The 20,000-nt window shown below is 41.8% G+C and overlaps 2 protein-coding genes across 3 annotated transcripts in view; both read right to left on the bottom strand.

Moving 5' to 3' along the window:
- The window catches only part of soul5l (heme-binding protein soul5, like), an 11,647-nt gene extending 10,411 nt beyond the window's left edge, over nucleotides 1-1,236 (bottom strand). For both annotated transcript variants that reach the window (XM_053229835.1, XM_053229836.1), the window contains exon 1: nucleotides 382-1,236. In XM_053229835.1, the coding sequence (XP_053085810.1) occupies nucleotides 382-383 (2 nt within the window). In that variant the 5' untranslated portion in view covers nucleotides 384-1,236. The remainder of the gene's footprint in view (nucleotides 1-381) is intronic.
- A 147-nt stretch (nucleotides 1,237-1,383) lies between these two features.
- LOC113524905 (protein GPR108) overlaps nucleotides 1,384-20,000 on the bottom strand; it is a 23,237-nt gene continuing 4,620 nt past the window's right edge. The window contains exons 3-18 of the mRNA XM_053229815.1: nucleotides 18,326-18,376; nucleotides 18,077-18,162; nucleotides 17,605-17,672; nucleotides 15,384-16,396; nucleotides 15,239-15,301; nucleotides 9,768-9,869; nucleotides 9,181-9,314; nucleotides 8,898-8,973; nucleotides 8,540-8,613; nucleotides 8,295-8,412; nucleotides 5,946-6,076; nucleotides 5,807-5,850; nucleotides 5,663-5,712; nucleotides 5,373-5,456; nucleotides 5,158-5,279; nucleotides 1,384-4,347 (exon numbers count right to left, since the gene is read on the bottom strand). Of these exons, the coding sequence (XP_053085790.1) occupies nucleotides 4,260-4,347; nucleotides 5,158-5,279; nucleotides 5,373-5,456; nucleotides 5,663-5,712; nucleotides 5,807-5,850; nucleotides 5,946-6,076; nucleotides 8,295-8,412; nucleotides 8,540-8,613; nucleotides 8,898-8,973; nucleotides 9,181-9,314; nucleotides 9,768-9,869; nucleotides 15,239-15,301; nucleotides 15,384-16,396; nucleotides 17,605-17,672; nucleotides 18,077-18,162; nucleotides 18,326-18,376 (2,304 nt within the window). The 3' untranslated portion in view covers nucleotides 1,384-4,259. The remainder of the gene's footprint in view (nucleotides 4,348-5,157; nucleotides 5,280-5,372; nucleotides 5,457-5,662; nucleotides 5,713-5,806; nucleotides 5,851-5,945; nucleotides 6,077-8,294; nucleotides 8,413-8,539; nucleotides 8,614-8,897; nucleotides 8,974-9,180; nucleotides 9,315-9,767; nucleotides 9,870-15,238; nucleotides 15,302-15,383; nucleotides 16,397-17,604; nucleotides 17,673-18,076; nucleotides 18,163-18,325; nucleotides 18,377-20,000) is intronic.

Genomic DNA, 20,000 nt, shown 5'->3' with positions numbered 1-20,000 from the left:
TTCTCGCTCTCTCTCTCTCTCTCTCTCTCTCTCTCACACACACACACATCTCTCTCTCTCTCTTTCTCTCTCTCTCTCTCTCTCTCAGGCAGAACTGAGCACTCATCTCCACCTCTGCATGCAGGAATAGTGATATATTAATGATAAACAGTCTAGAAGTTTGGATTAAACTGTCAGTGGGTGGAGATGACATGTCTGAGAGTGGCTCAGGTCAGAGTGTTAGTTCACAGAGTTAACAGTTTCAGAATGAACACATGCACCGACACTTTTACTGCTAAAACGTCTAATCTGAATATTCTATATATTTTAAAAAAGAGCACACAGTAACGCACAGGTTTAAAAAGCAAGCAATCGATAAAGAACGACGCGGTGGATACTCACATGCTGACAGGTTCAGGGGTGATGAAGATGAAGATGATGATGATGGTGCGTTCAGCTGGAACCGGAGTCTGCCTGAAGCGCGCGCACGAGCTAGGACACTGCTGCGCGCTCACGCGCACCGCATTTGCGCGCTCCCGAGAACAACAGGTAAGGTAATGAGGACAGCTGTAATGATTCTCAGGATGTGTGTGTGTGTGTGTCCATAAACCACTGTTAACATGCTGATAAATGTAATATAATTTATTCAGGATGTATATGACTATAACACTATTTTAAAAAGTGCTTCTTTTTTTGGCATTTGAAATGAATTGGCTTTGATTAAGTAATAAACTTGCTGAAGGAATTATTTCACTCACTGAAATGGCCTGAATAATTTCAGTTTTATTCTGTAATGCTGCTGTGGGTTAAACCCTGCACACAAATATTAATTAGACCTAAAAAGTAGTGTTTTTCAGCTAACTAGCATAAGGATGCCCTTGAATCATTCAAAACATGTTTTGTTGTGATTTATTGCTTGATAGTGAAATATATCAATGCTGCTCTCAATGAGGAGTTAATTATTGCAGTTGATGAAACTAACATGCTCTTTAATCTGATCTATTTCAGGTATGTAGGTTTACTTGAAGTAACATAATTTCACAGCACACTGTTAAAGGGTCTCTAAAAGGTGCAAACTTTGGACAGATTTTAATAAACAAACATTAGATTTCTCAGAGAATTCGATCCCAAAGGAGTTGAAATTAAAATGTACAAATAAAAAAGTTTGTACAACGTTGCGGACAGCAGAACTCTCGCATCAACTGAGGACCACATCTACGAGATGCGAGTTAGCGATCAGTCTCGTAGTGAACATTTCCTTCACGGCTCTGTTTAACGGTCTTATTTCTTTTCGTAGATCGTCATGGTAACACTAGTTAAAATCCTGACAGGCAGAATACCAGGGTTATGATGACATACAGTTATAACTTTCCTCATGTAAATAAACACTACGTAAAAACACAACACATTTAAACTTTGTTTTATTTTAAAGGTCATCCTTACAATGGAACAAAATACCATCACGTTAAGCTAGCGAGGAAAAACAAGCCAGCGAGACAGTGGTGTTTACAAAATTCACAGCCCTTTTAACTCTCCAAGCCCCTTAACGGCGGCCATCTTGGTTCATCTGGATGGTAAACGTAGAAGTTCCTCAGGAGTTGCTTTGAGTGGATGAAGAGGGTTATAAAGAAACGGAAAACACACACAAAAACACGACAAACAACCAAACACGTGATAAACAAATACTCGTAAATGTTGTCTTTACTCCAGAAACACAAGTCCAAAACTGCGTGAACAGAAACATATGATTTTAGAACTGCATCAGTCGTTATTCCTGACGTCATATTGCTCTATTTTGGAGTGACAATGCTGTAAACATTTACAACAACGCCGCAGCTGTTAGCCGTCGCTTCTATAACTATTAGCATTAATAACCCATAGCTAATAGTCATTAACACCTGTATTATTTAATTTTCTGTAATTAAATCTTAACGATCATGTGCAAGTCGTGACTAAAGCGAGTCCCCTAACGTGTAACAGTGTGATTTAATTTACGCTAATTTATTCAGACTTATTTTTTCCTCACAAATGGAATAAAAATGTTACATAATTAAGATCTTTATTATGTAACAAACGTCTCACTTCATACAGGTGTTAATTACTAAAATCCCTGTTTCAGATCGACGTCAAAACCGTACCAGATCATGTACGAGATAGGACACCTTCTCCAACAGGTACCGTGTATCCCATCTCCAACTGTACTAATGTTAAAAACGTGTTAGAAAGTTGGGTATGTGATCTCATCAGAGCCTCTGCAGCCCAGACGAGCAGGTCCAGCATCTAAAACGCCACATCTCCAAGTACACAAAGCTGAAATCCAAAGGATCTCCAAGTATCACGAAGCTGAAATCCAAAGTATCTCCAAGTACACAAGACTGAAATCCAAAGGATCTCCAAGTACACAAAGCTGAAATCCAAAGCATCTCCAAGTACACGAAGCTGAACATCTACAGATGTTCTACAGATGTTCAGCAAGACCATGAGTTATTAGTATTGCCTGGTGATCCAGAGATAACAAGTTGTCTTCTTGAAAAAGCTAAAAGGCCAAAGAGGTAAACAGGTAGCTGAGATGTTCACATTGGCCGTCACGAATTTAACTAGTTGTTTGATGAGTTTAAATTAGTGAAACAGGGATTTGTATATACTTAGCTAGCTAGCATAACTAGTTTGTTTACTGCGGAACGAGGCGATTGCTTGGGCGAAAGTGTACCTGTTGAAAAAGGTGTCATGTCTTCAGCTGTCCACTTTGGAACGAGCCTTTTGGTATCTCAATCTCATGATCTCAAGACAACAGGACGAAAAAAAGACGATACAAAGTGAACATGGAGGTTCAAACTTTCGCTTGGTGTTTTCATGGTTTCACTAAAATAACTCGACCAACTTTGTGCCAGGAAATAAAATCATAATGATATGAAGGGGTGGGACTAACTGCTGTCAATCAAACCAGATTTTCTAAACTGGTCATGGAGCGTGACTTAATCCACTCAGTTCTGGACCTGGAGCAAATCGAGTTCTGGGTTCAATACTGTTTTCTACTTTTTAAGAGTGTAACATCTACAACTCCGTCAGAATCGCCTCTCGAGCATTCTAACGAGTTGGCATGACAACTGCTATGATTGTTATGATTATGTTAGCTTGCTATCATAGCTGGTGTGCGCTTTATTTGACGTTGCTAGCATGCTAGTGCAAAAGGAACGTGGAGCAGTTCCAGCAAACAGAGGAGTTTTTGAAAGGAAACTGTGCTGTAATGCAGAAATGCCTTCTGGGTAATTTGTGCTCCTCTCGTGTGAGGTCTAGAGTGACGCTGATTCGATCGTCAACCAAAGAACTTCTCCTGAACTTAGGAGTTATGGATCGGCTCTTAAGATGGCGGCGAGTTAACGAGATCACATCAGAAACACAAATCTTCTCCTCAGACCTTGTAGCTGAGGTTCAGGAGTTGATGGAGTCAAGACAAGTCAAAAAATATTCGATTTTTCAACACACGCTAACAGAAACGGCAGAAATAAAACCATAAACACGCCAAATAATCATCAGTTAAATAACACAGACAAAGAGAAGAAAACGTTTGGTTAAATTAAGAGCGAACACAGTTAAAGGAACATTTCGAACAAAAATTTAACATCTACAACTTCCTCTTCATCACGAATTTTTGCGCTGCTGCGAGGCTAATAATGCTAACAATTAATTGAAGCCTATAGCCTCCAGTTTTGCAAACTGTATGCGTAGATCATCGCACATTAGCCTCGTAGCGCCTGTGAGAAATAAAGAAGCACACTTGGATGATCGACTACCAGAGTTTCATTTTTGGCTAAACTGTTCCTTTAAATAAAGTTTTTTTTTTTCTTTTCTGTAAATGATTGTAACTCTTTGGATAAGGAGAGAAAGACAGGAGGAGGAGAAGGTGAGACAGATCAGATGGTGGAAAAGTGAAGAAAATAAGATAAATGGATGAAACCGGTCCCTTGGCTCTGCTCCGAGTCCCCCTTTTTTAAAGGAGAAATTCGATTTCCTTATAAGGAAACAGTTCAGAAATTCCTATCTCTCTTTCTTTCGTGCACACACACCCACACACACACACACCCACACACGCGCGCACACCCACACACACACCCACACACACCCACACACCCACACACACACTCTGCCCTGCTTTTCCTCCCCCCTCTCTTGCATAGCTGATCGCTTCTGTAGATGTCTTGGAAGCAACTATAGGCGGAATGGCTGAATAAAGGGGGTGGAGTTTAACAGTCCAGGCTCCTCCCCCCGGAATGTCATCATCACAAGGCAGAATCTCTATGTCTCTCTCGGCCGTTGGACGTCTTCTTCACCTTCGAGATGCCCTCCAACACTCCCGACTCCGTCACCCTGCGGACACAGAGATTATTTTACACACACAGGGACGTATAAATGGATAAAAAAAAACGTGACACGGTGACGCTGAAAAAACCAGGAGATCTAGGAAAAATAAGGGATCAAAGAAAACTAGGAAATGTAGGGAAACTACAGGTTCTACAGGGGAACTGGGGAGCTAGTGAAAGTAGAAGTGCGAGAGAAAATCAGGAAGGAGTGAGAACTCTGAGGCTGGTAATGCTGCTGATTCACAAAGGACACTGAAGGAACGTATGGGAACCGGGACAACTAGTGGAAAAAGGAAAACGAGTGGAACTACGAAAACTAGGGAAACCCGGAAAACTAGTAAAATTAGTGGAACCAGGAAAACTAGCGGAACCAGGAAAACTAGAAAAACAGGTGGAACTGGGAAAACTAGGAAAACTAATGGAACCAGGAAAACTAGTGGAACCGGGAAAACTAGGAAAACTAGCAGAACCAGGAAAACTAGAAAAACAGGTGGAACTGGGAAAACTAGGAAAACTAATGGAACCAGGAAAACTAGTGGAACCGGGAAAACTAGGAAAACTAGCGGAACCAGGAAAACTAGAAAAACAGGTGGAACTGGGAAAACTAGGAAAACTAATGGAACCAGGAAAACTAGTGGAACCGGGAAAACTAGGAAAACTAGCGGAACCAGGAAAACTAGCGGAACCAGGAAAACTAGGAAACTAATGGAACCAGGAAAACTAGCGGAACCGGGAAAACTAGAAAAACTAGTGGAACTGGAAAAACTAGGAAAACTTGTGGAAGTAGGAAAACTCAGTATACAGAGCGAGTGCTTACACTTCGTCCATCTCCAGGTCCTCCTCGTCCTGAGGAAGCTGCAGGTACGGGTTATTAGACGCCGGCCGGAACTTAAAGCCCGTCAACACGAAGAACACCAGAGTGGAAACCTCTATCAGGAACTGCAAAGAGAGACAGGACAAACAGGATAAACTTTCTATCGGATATGGAAACAAGATGTGATGACATCATTAAAAGGGGACGGAAGAGCCCACCTCTTGGCACCACTGCCACTGGAAGGGTACGGTGACTTTCAGCAGGATAGCGATGATCCTCGTGAAGTAGATATAACACACGATCTACACACACACACACACACACACACACACACACACACACACGTTACTAGACTTATTTTGCATTATGAGCAATAGAATATTCCTATTTACTATTATTTATTAACAATCGTAAACACACAGGTAAATAAACAAACTGCCATAACGGGACAATACGGTACGCTTCAGTTTGTGTATTTTTATTACAAAATGATCAGAGATCCACTCACCATCACGTAGTAATGCCTGAAGAGCTTCAGCTTCTCCAGATTCATTGCAGCTACAGGACACACACACACACACACACACACACACACACACGCTTAAAGACAGGTCAGATTTACACTAGGGGCTTCGTAATAAATGATGCACACCTTTTCCGTCTGTAGTCGAGGCCTCTTGCAGGTGTCGAATCGACCTGCAGCAATGTAACACACAATTATTAAAACAGCTCAGACACACACTACTGAAACACACACTACTGAAACACACACTACTGAAACACACACACACCAGACGACAGGGAAGAGGATGGCTCCGCAGCAGATGAGGTCTACGAGGAACAGGATCTCCCTCCACAGCGCGTACTCACTCGAGCCTTCCTCCGTCTCCTCGATGATGATGTACGCCACGTTAGCCAACACCTGCACATCAATCAATCAGTTAATCAATCGATCTGTCATTCAATCTGTTAATCAAACAATCAATCAATCAATCAGTTAATCAATCAGTTAATCAATCGATCTGTCATTCAATCTGTTAATCAAACAATCAATCTATCAGTTAATCAATCAGTTAATCAATCAATCTGTCACTCAATCTGTTAACCAATCAATCTATCGGTTAATCAATCAATCTGTCACTCAATCTGTTCACCAATCAATCAATCAATCAATCAATCAAATCAGTTAATCAATCAGTTAATCAACCAATCTGTCATTCAATCTGTCATTCAGTCAATCAATCAATCAGTTAATCAATCAATCAGTCATTCAATCTGTTAACCAATCAATCAATCCATTAATCAATCAATGTGCTATTCAATTTGACATTTGATCCATTAATCAATCAATAAATCAATCTGTCAATCAATCAGTTTCATGCCTTACAGGACCAGCACCTGCATGAAAATCAACCAGCCAATCAAATGCAACCAATTAAACCAACCATCAGACCAATTACAGTGAGAGTAAAAAGTATTTGATCCCTTGCTGATTTTGTTGGTTTGCCCACTAATAAAGACATGATCATTCTATACTTTTAATGGTAGATGTATTCTAACATGGAGAGACAGAATATCAAAAAGAAAATCCAGAAAATAACTTTAAAGAATATATATTAATTGATTTGTATTTCATTGAGGGAAATAAGTATTTGATCCCTCTAGCCAAAAGCACTTAATCCTTGGTGGCACAGCCTTTGTTTGCAAGCACAGCGGACAGACGTTTGTTGTAGTTAACCACAAGGTTAGCACACATATCAGGGGGAATTTTGGCCCACTCTTCTTTGCAGATCCTCTCTAAATCATTAAGGTTGGTGGGCTGTCGCTTGGCAACTCGGACCTTCAGCTCCCTCCATAGATTTTGGATTGGATTGAGGTCCGGAGACTGGCTGGGCCACTCCATGACCTTAATGTGGTTCTTCTTGAGCCACTCCTTTGTTGCCTTTGCTGTATGCTTCAGGTCGTTGTCATGTTGGAAGACCCAACCACGGCCCATTTTCAACTTCCTGGCAGAGGGGAGGAGGTTGTCCCTCAGGACTGCACGGTACATGGCTCCATCCATCTTCCCACTGATGCGGTGAAGTAGCCCTGTGCCCTTGGCAGAGAAACACCCCCAAAACATAATGCTTCCACCTCCATGCTTGACGGTGGGCACAGTGTTCCTGGGGTCATAGGCAGCATTTTTCTTCCTCCACACATGACGAGTAGAGTTTAGGCCAAATAGTTCAATTTTGGTCTCGTCTGACCACAGAACCTTCTCCCAATCACTTTGTACATCTTTGAGGTGATCATTGGCATACTTTAGGCGGGCCTCCACATGTGCCTTCTTAAGCAGGGGTACCTTTCGGGCACTGCAGGATTTTAATCCATTGCGGCGCAAATGTTGCCAATTGTTTTCCTGGTGACTGTGGTCCCAGCTGCCTTGAGGTCATTCACTAACTCCCGCTGTGTAGTTGCAGGCCGATTTCTCACAGTTCTCATGATCATTGCCACCCCACGAGGTGAAATCTTCTGTGGAGCACCAGACCGAGGTCTACTGATGGTCATGTTATACTTCTTAAATTTTCTCACAATTGCACCAATGGTTGTTACTTTAATACCCAGCATCTTGCTAATGTTTTTGTAGCCCATTCCAGATTTGTGCAGGTCAACAATCCTGTCTCTGAGGTCCTGAGAGAGTTCTTTGGTCTTACCCATGTTGGAGAGTTTGGAATCTGTCTGATTCTGTGAACAGGTGTCTTTCATACAGGTGATTTGTTAGAACAGGTGTCTTCAATTCAGGTAACAAGTTGATTGGGAGTGTCTAACTGGTCTGTGAAAGCCAGAACTCCTAATGCATACTAGGGGATCAAATACTTATTTCCCTCAATGAAATACAAATCAATTAATATATATTCTTTAAAGTTATTTTCTGGATTTTCTTTTTGATATTCTGTCTCTCCGTGTTAGAATACATCTACCATTAAAAGTATAGAATGATCATGTCTTTATTAGTGGGCAAACCAACAAAATCAGCAAGGGATCAAATACTTTTTACTCTCACTGTAGATCAACCCATCCTTTAGCCAGCTCATGCTAACTTTTCTTTGAATTAGCAAACCCCTAATTAACCACACACACACACACACACACACACACACCTGTAGAGGGATGACGATCATGAAGATCTTCTTCTCCTTGTCAGAGAGGATGTATTTGATGAAGGCGAAGCCTGTTCCTATCAGAGCCAGGGTTATGAACAGCAGCGCCCCCTTCAGGCTGCACACAGAAATGTCACACACACACACACAATTCACACACAGTCACAGCTTAACAGCTGATTTTTATTCTCTTGATCTCTCACACACACACACACACACACACACACACTTACACACACACTTACAGGTGAGTGATGTAGTACATTACAGCCCAGCCTTCGATAGGATGCCCCTCCATGTTGATGAAGTGATAGTTAATCTGAATGATAGATATGTAAATAAAAACAAAACAAAACAAAACAAAAAACACTCTTTAACTTAAAATCTAACTGCAATATACAAAATATAAAAACATCCCAAAATATTCACACATTACAAAAGTCAATTTGGGTTTAATCAGCACAAAGGAAATCACTACACCACTGAGGGAAAAACGTTCTGCGGCTGAATGCAATGAGCGTGAAGATGGAGGACGGGTTTTAACCAATCAGAAAACAGACAATATTAAACAGCAGTGATGTCACAGGGTGGCGTTTTACTCACGCTGTGGAAAACCAAGGACACGGCTTTGGTGTAGGTGAGTGCCGCCATCAGCCAGTGGATCTTAAACACACTGTACCTGTAACACACACACAAACACACACACACACACACACACACATGATATAGAGAAACTGAGCATATGATTACAGGCCCGTGGGTTAAGTGAACATGTCGTGCAATAGGTATATAAATTTTGTTTTGACTATTGATGATAACGTGTGTGGAGTGTGTGTGTGTGTGTGTGGGTGTGTGTGTGTGTGTGTGTGTGTGTGTGTGTGTGTACTTGTGTTTGAGCAGTGTTGATGTCCAGATGATGGCCGCTGTGAGGAACAGGGCAGCCATGCTGATGTAGAGACGCGGTAGAGGAATCTCAGAAGCCGAGAGAAAGCCATCCGGGTTCTTCTCTCTGATCTCCACCTACACACACACACACACACACACACACACACACACACACACACACACACACACACAGGTTGTTTTAGTTAGGTGTTGTATGTAGAGGTTGTTTAATTGTTCTGTTGTGTGTACAGGTTGCATGTAGAGGTTGTTAAGATGTTCTGGTGTTGTGTGTAGAGGTTGTTTGTTGTGTGTAGTGGTTGTTTAGTTGTCCTGGTGTTGTGAGTATACGTTGTTTGTTGTGTGTAGAAGTTGTTTAGATGTTCTGGTGTTGTGTGTGGAGGTTGTTTGTTGTATTTAGTGGTTGTTTAGATGTTCTGGTGTTGTGAGTATAGGTTGTTTGTTGTATGTAGAGGTTGTTTAGATGTTCTGGTGTTGTGAGTATAGGTTGTTTGTTGTATGTAGAGGTTGTTTAGTTGTTCTCAGGTTGTGTGTGGAGGTTGTTTGGCTGTTCTGAGGTTGTGTTCTTACACTGAGGGAGTACGGGCTTACGGCTCCAGGCCTGCTGTTGGAGCAGTAGTGAAAGTTCAGACTGTACAGGCCCTGATCCTGAGCACCCATAGTGATATGAAACTGAGAAAGAGAGACAGTGAGATATTTATTACTTCAGTTCACGCAACATGCAAGAAGAAGATATCTGTTCTACATACAGTCAGGTTCGGAAGTATTTGGACAATGACAAAGTTTTTGTGATTTTGCCTTTATACTCCACCACAATGGATTTGAAATAAAACAACCAGGATGTGATGGAAGTGTAGACTTTCAGCTTTATTTTAAGAGGTTCCTCAAAAATATGGCATTTACCGTTTAGGAACTACAGCCATTTTCAACAAAGTACCTCCATTATCAGGGGCTCAAAGGTATTTGGACAAAGTGACATAATTGTTAATATAACCATAATTTTAATACTTGGATGAAAATCCTTTGCAGTCAATGACTGCCTGAAGTCTGGAGCCCAGTTTCCTCCCTGGAGATGCTTTGCCAGACCTTCACTGCAGCCACCTTCAGTTGCTGCTTGTTTGTGGGTCTTTCTGCCTTCAGTCTTGTCTTCAGTAGGTGAAAAGCAGCTCTATTGGGTTGAGATCAGGCCACTGACTTGGCCATTGAAAAATATTCCATTTCTTTGCCTTCAAAAAGTCTTTAAGTGCTTTAAGTTCTATCTTGAATTTATTCTCTACTGGTAAGGTAAGTCTCTGACTTTGTGTACTATCTACTTGACTCAGCTGGATCTAGATTCTCGCCACTAGAATTGTTGTATTGTTGAATTGTATATTGTTGATTCTGTTGTGGTGTTTGGAAGTGTCTGTTAGTCTATGCTAATTAGTTCTCTCAGGTGACTAATCAAGAGTAGTTTCAGTCTTCCTTAAGGTGTGAATTGTGGGCAGGGCCTACTAAGATATATTGAAGGTATTCCGCTACAGACGCTAGTGTCAATGCTGACGCATAAAGGAGGAAACACCACTAGTGTCTGTAGCGGTCAGAAAACATAATTTGCAACAGTTAGACACACTAATTTAGAAAGTGTCAACTTTAATGGTGTATATTCTTCTTTAGTTAAATACTACACATTCCCTCCCAATTTTATTTTCACTAACCCCACTCCTGACTAAGCTGCAGACATGTGCCTCAAACCAATCTCTGTTGTTGCCTCTCACAGACCCAGAAGCTCTCATCCACAAACCAGAGGCCGCATCTAACCTCATATAACCTCATCTACCCTCCTCTGTTGTCTCAATCTCAAACAGTGGTGGTAGGTGGGCTCTGGAACTGCCAGTCTGCTGTAAAGAAAGCTGATTTCATCTCAGCTTTAGCTTCCCATTACTCTCTTGACTTTTTGGCACTAACTGAGACCTGGATCTCTCCACAGAACTCAGCTACACCGGCTGCCTTATCCTCTGATTATGCTTTCTCGCACACTCCACGAGAAGCTGGCAGGGGTGGTGGTACAGGTCTGCTGTTGTCTCGGAGATGGTGCTTCACACCGCTCTCCCTGTCTCATCTCAACATCTCATCCTTTGAATTCCATGTAGTTACAGTTACCTCTCCAGTCAACCTTCTCATCGGTGTCATCTACCGACCTCCTGGTCCCCTAGGGACCTTCCTTGAAGAAATGGACATGCTCCTCAGTCTTTTCTCTACTCACAGCACCCCTCTTACTGTCCTTGGAGACTTCAACCTCCCTGCTGACAAGCTCCAGTCCTCTTGCCTTCTCCCTCTTCTCCATTCCTTTTCCTTAACTTTCGACAGCTGTCCTCCTACATATAAAGGAGGTAACACCCTGGACTTTGTCTTCAGCCGCCCCTTTCCTACTTTAGACATCAGTGCTACCCCTCTCCACATCTCTGACCATCTCTTGGTATCCCTCACCATCACCCTGCCTAAAACCACCAGCCATCAATACTTCTCTCCCACTTGTAGAAACCTCCACTCTATCTCCCCTTCCTCCTTAGCTTCCTGCACCCTATCATCCCTTCCTGTCCCTGACTCCTTTTCCTCCCTACCATTGGAGCTAGCCACTGACACTTTCCTCTCCTCACTTTCCTCATCTTTGGACCTCCTCTGTCCTCTATCTTCTAAACCCAGGAAGATTTCCAGCCCTGCTCCTTGGCTATCAGATGTGTTACACAGTAATCGGAGAGAATTAAGAACAGCAGAGAGAAAGTGGAAGAAATCGCAACTCAACTCAGATCTGGACTCCTCCCGGCTCTCCTGTCCAAATGTTCATCTGAAGTGACTTCTGCTAAGACTGCCTTCTACAAAGAAAAGCTGGAATCCTCTGCACAAGATCCTTGCAAGCTCCACAACATCTTTTCTTCACTACTCAACCCTCTAGCTCCTCCTGCTCCATCCTCCCTTACTGCTGAAGAATTTGCCACTTTTTATGATGAGAAGATTAGAAAAATCTGCCAGACATTCACTTCTACTCCTACTCCTACACCACACACTGAGGATTCTCCTTCTCATTCGCTGACACAGTTTTCTAAACTAACAACAGAAGAGATCCTGCAAATCATCTTATCCTGCAATCCTACCACCTGTCCATTGGATCCAATCCCTTCCACAATGCTCCAGACCATCTCTCAAGACCTCCTCCCCTTCATCACCACTATCATCAATGGCTCCATAACCTCTGGTCATGTCCCAATCTCATTCAAGAGAGCAAGAGTTATTCCCATCCTGAAGAAACCCACTCTAGATCCCTCTGTCATCAGCAACTACCGACCGGTATCACTTCTCTCTTTTCTTTCTAAAACCCTTGAACGAACTGTCTATAATCAGCTGTCTAGCTATCTCTCACAGAACAACCTCCAAGATCCCAATCAGTCTGGCTTCAAACCGGCACACTCCACAGAGACTGCCCTTTTGGCCGTCACTGAGAAGCTACATGCCGCTAGATCAGCCAAACTGTCTTCAGTTCTCATCCCCCTTGACGTTTCAGCAGCGTTTGACACGGTGAACCACAAGACTGTCCTATCCACCCTCATGAGCCTAGGAATTAGTGGTGCAGCATGGCAATGGTTTGCTTCCTACCTGGAAGGTCGGTCATATCAGGTGACATGGAGGGGATGCTCCTCGCAGACTCTCCACTGGTGTTCCACAAGGCTCAGTACTTGATCCTCTCCTGTTCTCCCTCTATACTCAATCTCTTGGTGTGGTCATATACTCACATGGGTTTTCATACCACTGCTATGCAGATGACACTCAACTCATCCTCTCCTTCCCTCCCTCAGACTCTCATGTTTCTGCTCTGACATCTCATCAGATGACAGCTCATCAGCTGAAACTTAATCCCACCAAAACTGAACTGCTGTTCATCCCAGGTGATTCATCCCCATCTCAGGTGATTCATCCCCCTGGACAATTCTCTGATCTCGCCTTCGGTTACCGCACGCAACCTTGGGGTAACCATGGACAATCAACTGTCCTTCTCCTCTCACATTGCTAATCTGACACGCTCATGTTGATTTCTCCTTTATAACATCAGAAGAATTCGTCCATTTCTTTCCTCACAGGCCACACAGGTGCTTGTTCAGTCCCTTGTCATTTCAAGACTGGACTACCGCAACTCACTCCTGGCAGCTCTGCCTCTGAGCGCCATTCGTCCTCTGCAACTGATCCAGAATGCAGCTGCATGATTGGTTTTCAACCTTCCTAAATTTTCCCACACCACCCCATTGCTGCGCTCCCTCCACTGGCTTCCTGTAGCTGCTGCATCAGATTTAAAACACTGTTGCTCGCCTACAAAGCCAAAAACGGACCAGCACCCACTTATCTCAAAGCACTTATCACACCTCGAGTGCCACCACGCTCCCTCCGATCCTCTAGCACTGCTCGACTGGTCCCTCCATCTCTCAGGGTACAAGGAAGGCATGCATCAAGACTCTTCTCTGTTCTGGCACCAAGGTGGTGGAATGAACTTCCCCTAGATGTCCGAACAGCTGAGTCACTGGCAGTCTTCAAACGACGTCTAAAGACTTATCTCTTCATAAAGTACTTAAGTTAGCACTTTCACAAAAAAAAAAACAACAAAAAAACTCCCCAACAGAGTTTTGGACTGATGGAATTCCTAGTTTGTGACCTAGTGAGCCAATATCAGAATGTATTTTTGATAGACTTCAAAGCACTATCGTAAGTCGCTCTGGATAAGGGCGTCTGCCAAATGCCATAAATGTAAATGTAAATGTCTTGAGTTGCTTTCGCAGTATGTTTAGGGTCATTATCCACCTGCACTGTGAAGCGACGTCCTATCAGTTCTGTAGCATTTGGCTGAATGTGAGCAGAGAGTATAGCCCGATACACCTCAGAATTCATCTTGCTACTTCTTTCAGCAGTCATCAATAAACACCAGTGAGCCCGATCCATTGGCAGCCATACATGCCCATGCCATAACACTGCCTCCACCATGTTTGACACATGATGTGGTATACTTTGGATCATGAGCTGTTGCTTTCTTTCACCGTACTTTTCTCTTTCCATCATTCTGATACAAGTTAATCTTGGTTTCGTCAGTCCAAAGAATCTTATTCCAGAACATGGGAGGCTTTTTTAGATGTTTTCTGGCAAAGTCTAATCTGGCTTTCCTGTACTTGAATGTTACCAGTGGTTTGCACCTTGTTGTAAACCCTCTGTATTTACATTCATGAAGGCGTCTCTTGATTGTAGATTTTGACAATGATACGCCTTCCTTCTCCAGAGTATTCTTTACTTCTGTTGATGTTCTGAAGGGTTTTTTTTTCTTCAGCAAGGAAAGGACTCTGCGATCATCCACTTTAGTTGTCTTCCGTGGTCTTCCAGGCCTTTCGATGTTGTTGAGCTCACTAGTGCTTTCTTTCTTTTTAAGAATGTACCCAGCTGTTGATTTGGCCACACCTAAGGTTTTCGCTTTCTCTCTTATAGATTTATGTTGTTTTTTTCAGCCTAATGATGGCCTCCTTCACTTGCATTGAGATCTCCTTAGACTTCATATTGGTAGCTCCATTGTGGTGGTGTATAAAGGAAAAATCACAAGAACTCTGTCATTGTCCAAATACTTCCGGACCTAACTGTATGCTATTATTTAAAATCTAAACCTGATGTCAAACACTGACTTCTTCGAATCACGTCAGAAAACCAAGATTCAAAGAAATTTTCATTTTTGTTGGTTCTTTTTAAACTGTTGGTTTATTTTGCCACAGGTTTTAGATTGGTGTATTTATGTAAAACACACCCTTTTAACTAATTCTACATGTTTTGTAAATATGCTGCATAAATAGTGGTACATTTTTTTCTTTTTCCATCATGGCATGGGGGATGCAAACTTTTGCCCTCAGCTGTAGATGCCACCAAACTGCTTTAATCTATTTACCTCTAGTTATTTACCTCTAGTTATAAACCACTACAGGTTTATTTCTAACATATTGTTATTCCGTTATTCATGTTTTAATCGGTGTGGTGGGACTCACTGTGAAGTTGTAGGTGTCTCCATACTGGTTCAGGACCAACGACACTCCATTCATGCTTGTCACCTGACCAGGAGTGAAGGTCGAAGGTTACATAGGGAACTGAAGGGCAAAACATTTGATATTTTCAGCTCCTACTCATACACACCTGGCTAAGAGATTTGGTCTTCTCCACTTTCCCAGGAGCGTCTTCTTTAGGCGTATTTTCATTATTCTTGATTTCTGCTGACCCTTTATTTTTACCTGCTGCGTCTTCTGGCCCTTTATTTTTACCTGCTGCGTCTTCTGGCCCTTTATTTTTACCTGCTGCGTCTTCTGGCCCTTTATTTTTACCTGCTGCTTCTTCTGGCTCTTTATTTTTACCTGCTGCTTCTTCTGGCTCTTTATTTTTACCTGCTGCGTCTTCTGGCCCTTTATTTTTACCTGCTGCGTCTTCTGGCCCTTTATTTTTTCCTGCTGCGTCTTCTGGCCCTTTATTTTTACCTGCTGCGTCTTCTGGCCCTTTATTTTTACCTGCTGCCTCTTCTGGCCCTTTATTTTTACCTGCTGCGTCTTCTGGCCCTTTATTTTTACCTGCTGCGTCTTCTGGCCCTTTATTTTTTCCTGCTGCGTCTTCTGGCCCTTTATTTTTACCTGCTGCGTCTTCTGGCCCTTTATTTTTACCTGCTGCCTCTTCTGGCCCTTGATTTTTACCTGCTGCGTCTTCTGGCCCTTGATTTTTACCTGCTGCGTCTTCTGGCCCTTTATTTTTACCTGCTGCGTCTTCTGGCCCTTTATTTTTTCCTGCTGCGTCTTCTGGCCCTTTATTTTTTCCTGCTGCGTCTTCTGGCCCTTGATTTTTACCTGCTGCGTCTTCTGGCCCTTTATTTTTACCTGCTGCGTCTTCTGGCCCTTTATTTTTACCTGCTGCGTCTTCTGGCCCTTTATTTTTTCCTGCTGCGTCTTCTGGCCCTTTATTTTTACCTGCTGCGTCTTCTGGCCCTTTATCTTTACTTTCTGTGTCTACTGACCCTTTATCTTTACTTTCTGCGTCTACTGACCCTTTCCCATCATTCTGTGTGTCTGCATTATTCTCGTTAGTGTTCTGTACTTTATCAGGATTGGCAGGCTTTTGATTTGAATTAGGGTCTGATTTAGCGTCATCTCTTTTCTTCCGAGAGACTGAAGGAACAAAACAGAGAAACAGAATAAACTCTAATAAATAAACCTCCTGAAATAGTCAACCCCCACCCCCTTCAAACCTTTAAACAGAATGTTTTAGCCAAATATTCGACCCCACTGGTTGCACAGGTGGTAGCTCTCTAACTGCCGGTTATTACGTTACCTCAGTCGTACCGCACACACTACCGTGAACCTCAGTATAAAGAAACGGGTCACACAAAGCCTAGTTTTCACAATAAACCTGATCAATGTGCCATCAGACTTTACAAACATTGTTAACTACTGTATCAAGCATTACAAAAATGTCACCCATGTCCCTTTATTGTTTCTATCCATATTCCAATCTCTTTCCCTGAACATTCATGTGCATTTTTTTCGACAATCTGGTTTCTCAGTTGTTGAACTGCTTGTCAGTAGGAACGATCCAATCCTAGTGAAGGAGGCTGGATTCACTGTAGAGCAACGTGTTTAATTTGCAAAAGGGTAGAAAAGACTCTTCTAAGCTGTATAGCACCACCTTTGGTACGCATGTCCCAATCAAATCCCACAAATCGAGTTTCAATAACAACCAGTGAGCAAAAACCCCTCTCTAAGCCCCGCCCACTCAGTCTCTACATAGAATGGTGATCAACTTCCAGGTTAAAACACAAATTAGAAGGTCAGCTTGTGGGATTTTCCAGGAATTATGTAATATAAATGCTGGACCAAGTGTTTCGAATAGTCCAAAAAAAAAAAAAAAACAAAAAAAAGGTCAGGGAACCTTCGCTGAGCTCCGTACCATCTGCATGAAGGTGAAGTTTTTTTCTTAAACAGAACTGGATACAACTTTAATCATAGCTACAATAACAGGTTTAATTCACAGACCTCTGAATAAACTCCTGACCGTTTTCAAAACGTATCCAAGCAACACGGGTTCGGTTTTTCACCATATTGTGAAACTCATTAACTGCAATGCGAAAAGATCGAGAAATTTCAAAGCTGAAACTAAAAGAACGCTTTAAATCTTAAGTGTCGTGTGTTGGATATTTCTGTAATTTATGTTACATAACCTACTGTCTGCGAAATAATAACAACCTGCACACATGACTGGCTGAAGACTGGCTTAATAACTTGGATTGTCAGAATTAATTTGCATAAATCTGTGACAGTCTGCGTTTGATTGGCTGCCTGTGTGTGTGTGTGTGTGTGTGTGTGTATCAGAGACTTACCATTTTCTTCACTGTTCAGCCGAGCCTGTAAGACACTGTCCTTCTCACCGAATGCCTTCACACTGACACTGCACACACACACACACACACACGCACACAAGTTTCTTAGAGTTGACAAAGCGGACCACACCTGATCTTACTCTTATTTACACACACACACACACACACACACACACACACGTTTCTTAGAGTTTACAGAGCAAACAACACTTGATCTGACTCTCTCTCTCTCTCACACACACACACACACACAAACAAGTTTCTTAGAGCTGACGGAGTGGACCACACCTGATCTGACTCTCACACACACACACACACACACACACACACAAGTTTATTAGAGTTGAGTGAGCGACAACACCTGATCTGACTCTCTCTCTCTCTCTCTTTCTCACACACACACACACGCACACACACACGCGCGCGCGCACACACACACACACACACACACACACACACACACCCCTCCTACCTCAGTTTGCTGGGGTCGATGATGAACAGGATCAGATTGTCCTCGCTCTTGGTTTTGGACAGAGTGCACTGGTCCGTGTCCTCGGTCTGTGACGGTAGAAAACACACTTTCACACAGTTCTGGTTTCATTAATGAGGTGCTGCTGTGCTTTTAGCTCATTTATTTACTAACAATAATAAACGGATTTAAGTACTGTGACATATTTCGGCCTTTATTGCTATACACACACACACACACACACATACTTACTGTGTATGAAAACACACCGTTTACCCGAGACCTGGCCAGACTGAAGCCCACCTACACACACACACACACACACACACACACACACAGTGTATTGAACCTTTAACTTTAGAGCTTAAACACATAGACAATGTCTCAATAAGCAGATGGATGATATATCCCTGTAATATCACACTGTTATTATTATAATATTTTATCTATTACAAATATTGTCTTGGATTTATTTTTTCCAAAGAAAAATAAATCAAGAAAGAGGGGATGAGAGAGAGAGAAAGAGAAAAGTCAAAACGCAAGATAAGATAAATGAGAGACTTAAAAAAAAGAGGAGAAAGTGAGATGAGCAGATACATTTTTTTTTTAAACTTCCTGTCTTAAACTTTTCTTCACTTCCTATCTGCTCATCTCACTTTCTCTTTTTTTTAAGTCTCTCATTTATCTTATCTTGCGTTTTGACTTTTCTCTTTCTCTCTCTCTCATCCCTTCTTTCTTGTTTTCTTTTTCTTCTTGCTTCATCAGGAGATTGTGGTGTTCACTCGCTCTGACTCTTCGCAGCATCACTTCTGTCTCACGATTTAAAACGTGTCTGTTTTCTCAGTGTTATTCGTCTTAATGTGTTTCTGTGTATTCGCCCTTAATGACTTCATTTCTGTGTGTTTGTCCACGACGGTTCGTTGTTTATGTATCACTGTATCACTACTGTAAAGCGTCCTGGAGCTCTGGAAAGGCATTAGATAAATTAAACATATTATTATTATTGTTATTATTATTATTAAATGTCACTCTAGTCAAAATATTACAGTAAAATGTTACGCTACAGTAACATGGTCATGTTTATGGAAAATAAAAAACAAAAACCTGACCTGAAAAGTACAGAAGCTGAACAATTGCAGTATATAAACGACACATTTTGTTTAAAATATTAATATTGTGATAAACTGTGATATAAAGTTAAGCTGTTATTATAGAGTTCTGTGTAAAAGTCTTAGGCACATGCAAAGAAATGCTGTAGAGCAAAGACGCCTTCAAAAATAATGAAATTAAATGTTTCTACATTTAAAAAAATCCTATAAAGAGCAGTAAACAGTAATAAATGAAACAAAGTCAGTATTTAATGTGACGATCCTTCACTTTAAATAAATAAACAGTATCTGAGGTGCAGTGTGTGCAGTTTTATAAGGAAATGAGCTGGAAGTGTTACTGAGCATCTTGCAGAAGCAGCCACAGTTCTTCTGGAGACTTTGACTGTCGACTCGCTTCTTATTTCTGCAGCGAAACCCAGCAGCCTTCATTATGTTTTTATCTGAAAAGTGTCTCTTATGGAATCTGCTGCTTTCTTTACTGACATACAAACATTTTTCTGTAACATTTCATTTTGTGCTGGAAAACTAATGTTTGGAATCTAAAATGGTTTTGTACTGAATCAATAATGTAGAAGTCAGAAAATAAACATCTATAACAAAGTTTGTACTAAAACAAATAGGGTGCCAAGACTTTTGCACAGTGCTGTAGATGCCAAAACAAACCCCAATACTAAATTTGAGAATGTGACAAACTTTAATGTAAAATAAACCGTAATATTTAACAGACATGTCACTCCACAGATTTTCGGCAATGTGTTATTGATATCTTGCGGTGCTCCTTCATCCTGAAGTGAACAGGATTTACACACATCATCAGA

This window comes from Pangasianodon hypophthalmus, chromosome 26 (genome assembly GCF_027358585.1).
Source record: "Pangasianodon hypophthalmus isolate fPanHyp1 chromosome 26, fPanHyp1.pri, whole genome shotgun sequence".
Taxonomy (NCBI): Eukaryota; Metazoa; Chordata; class Actinopteri; order Siluriformes; family Pangasiidae; genus Pangasianodon; species Pangasianodon hypophthalmus.
The sequence above is the reverse complement of the archived record's forward strand: the minus strand, read 5'-3'. Positions and strand labels throughout refer to the sequence as shown.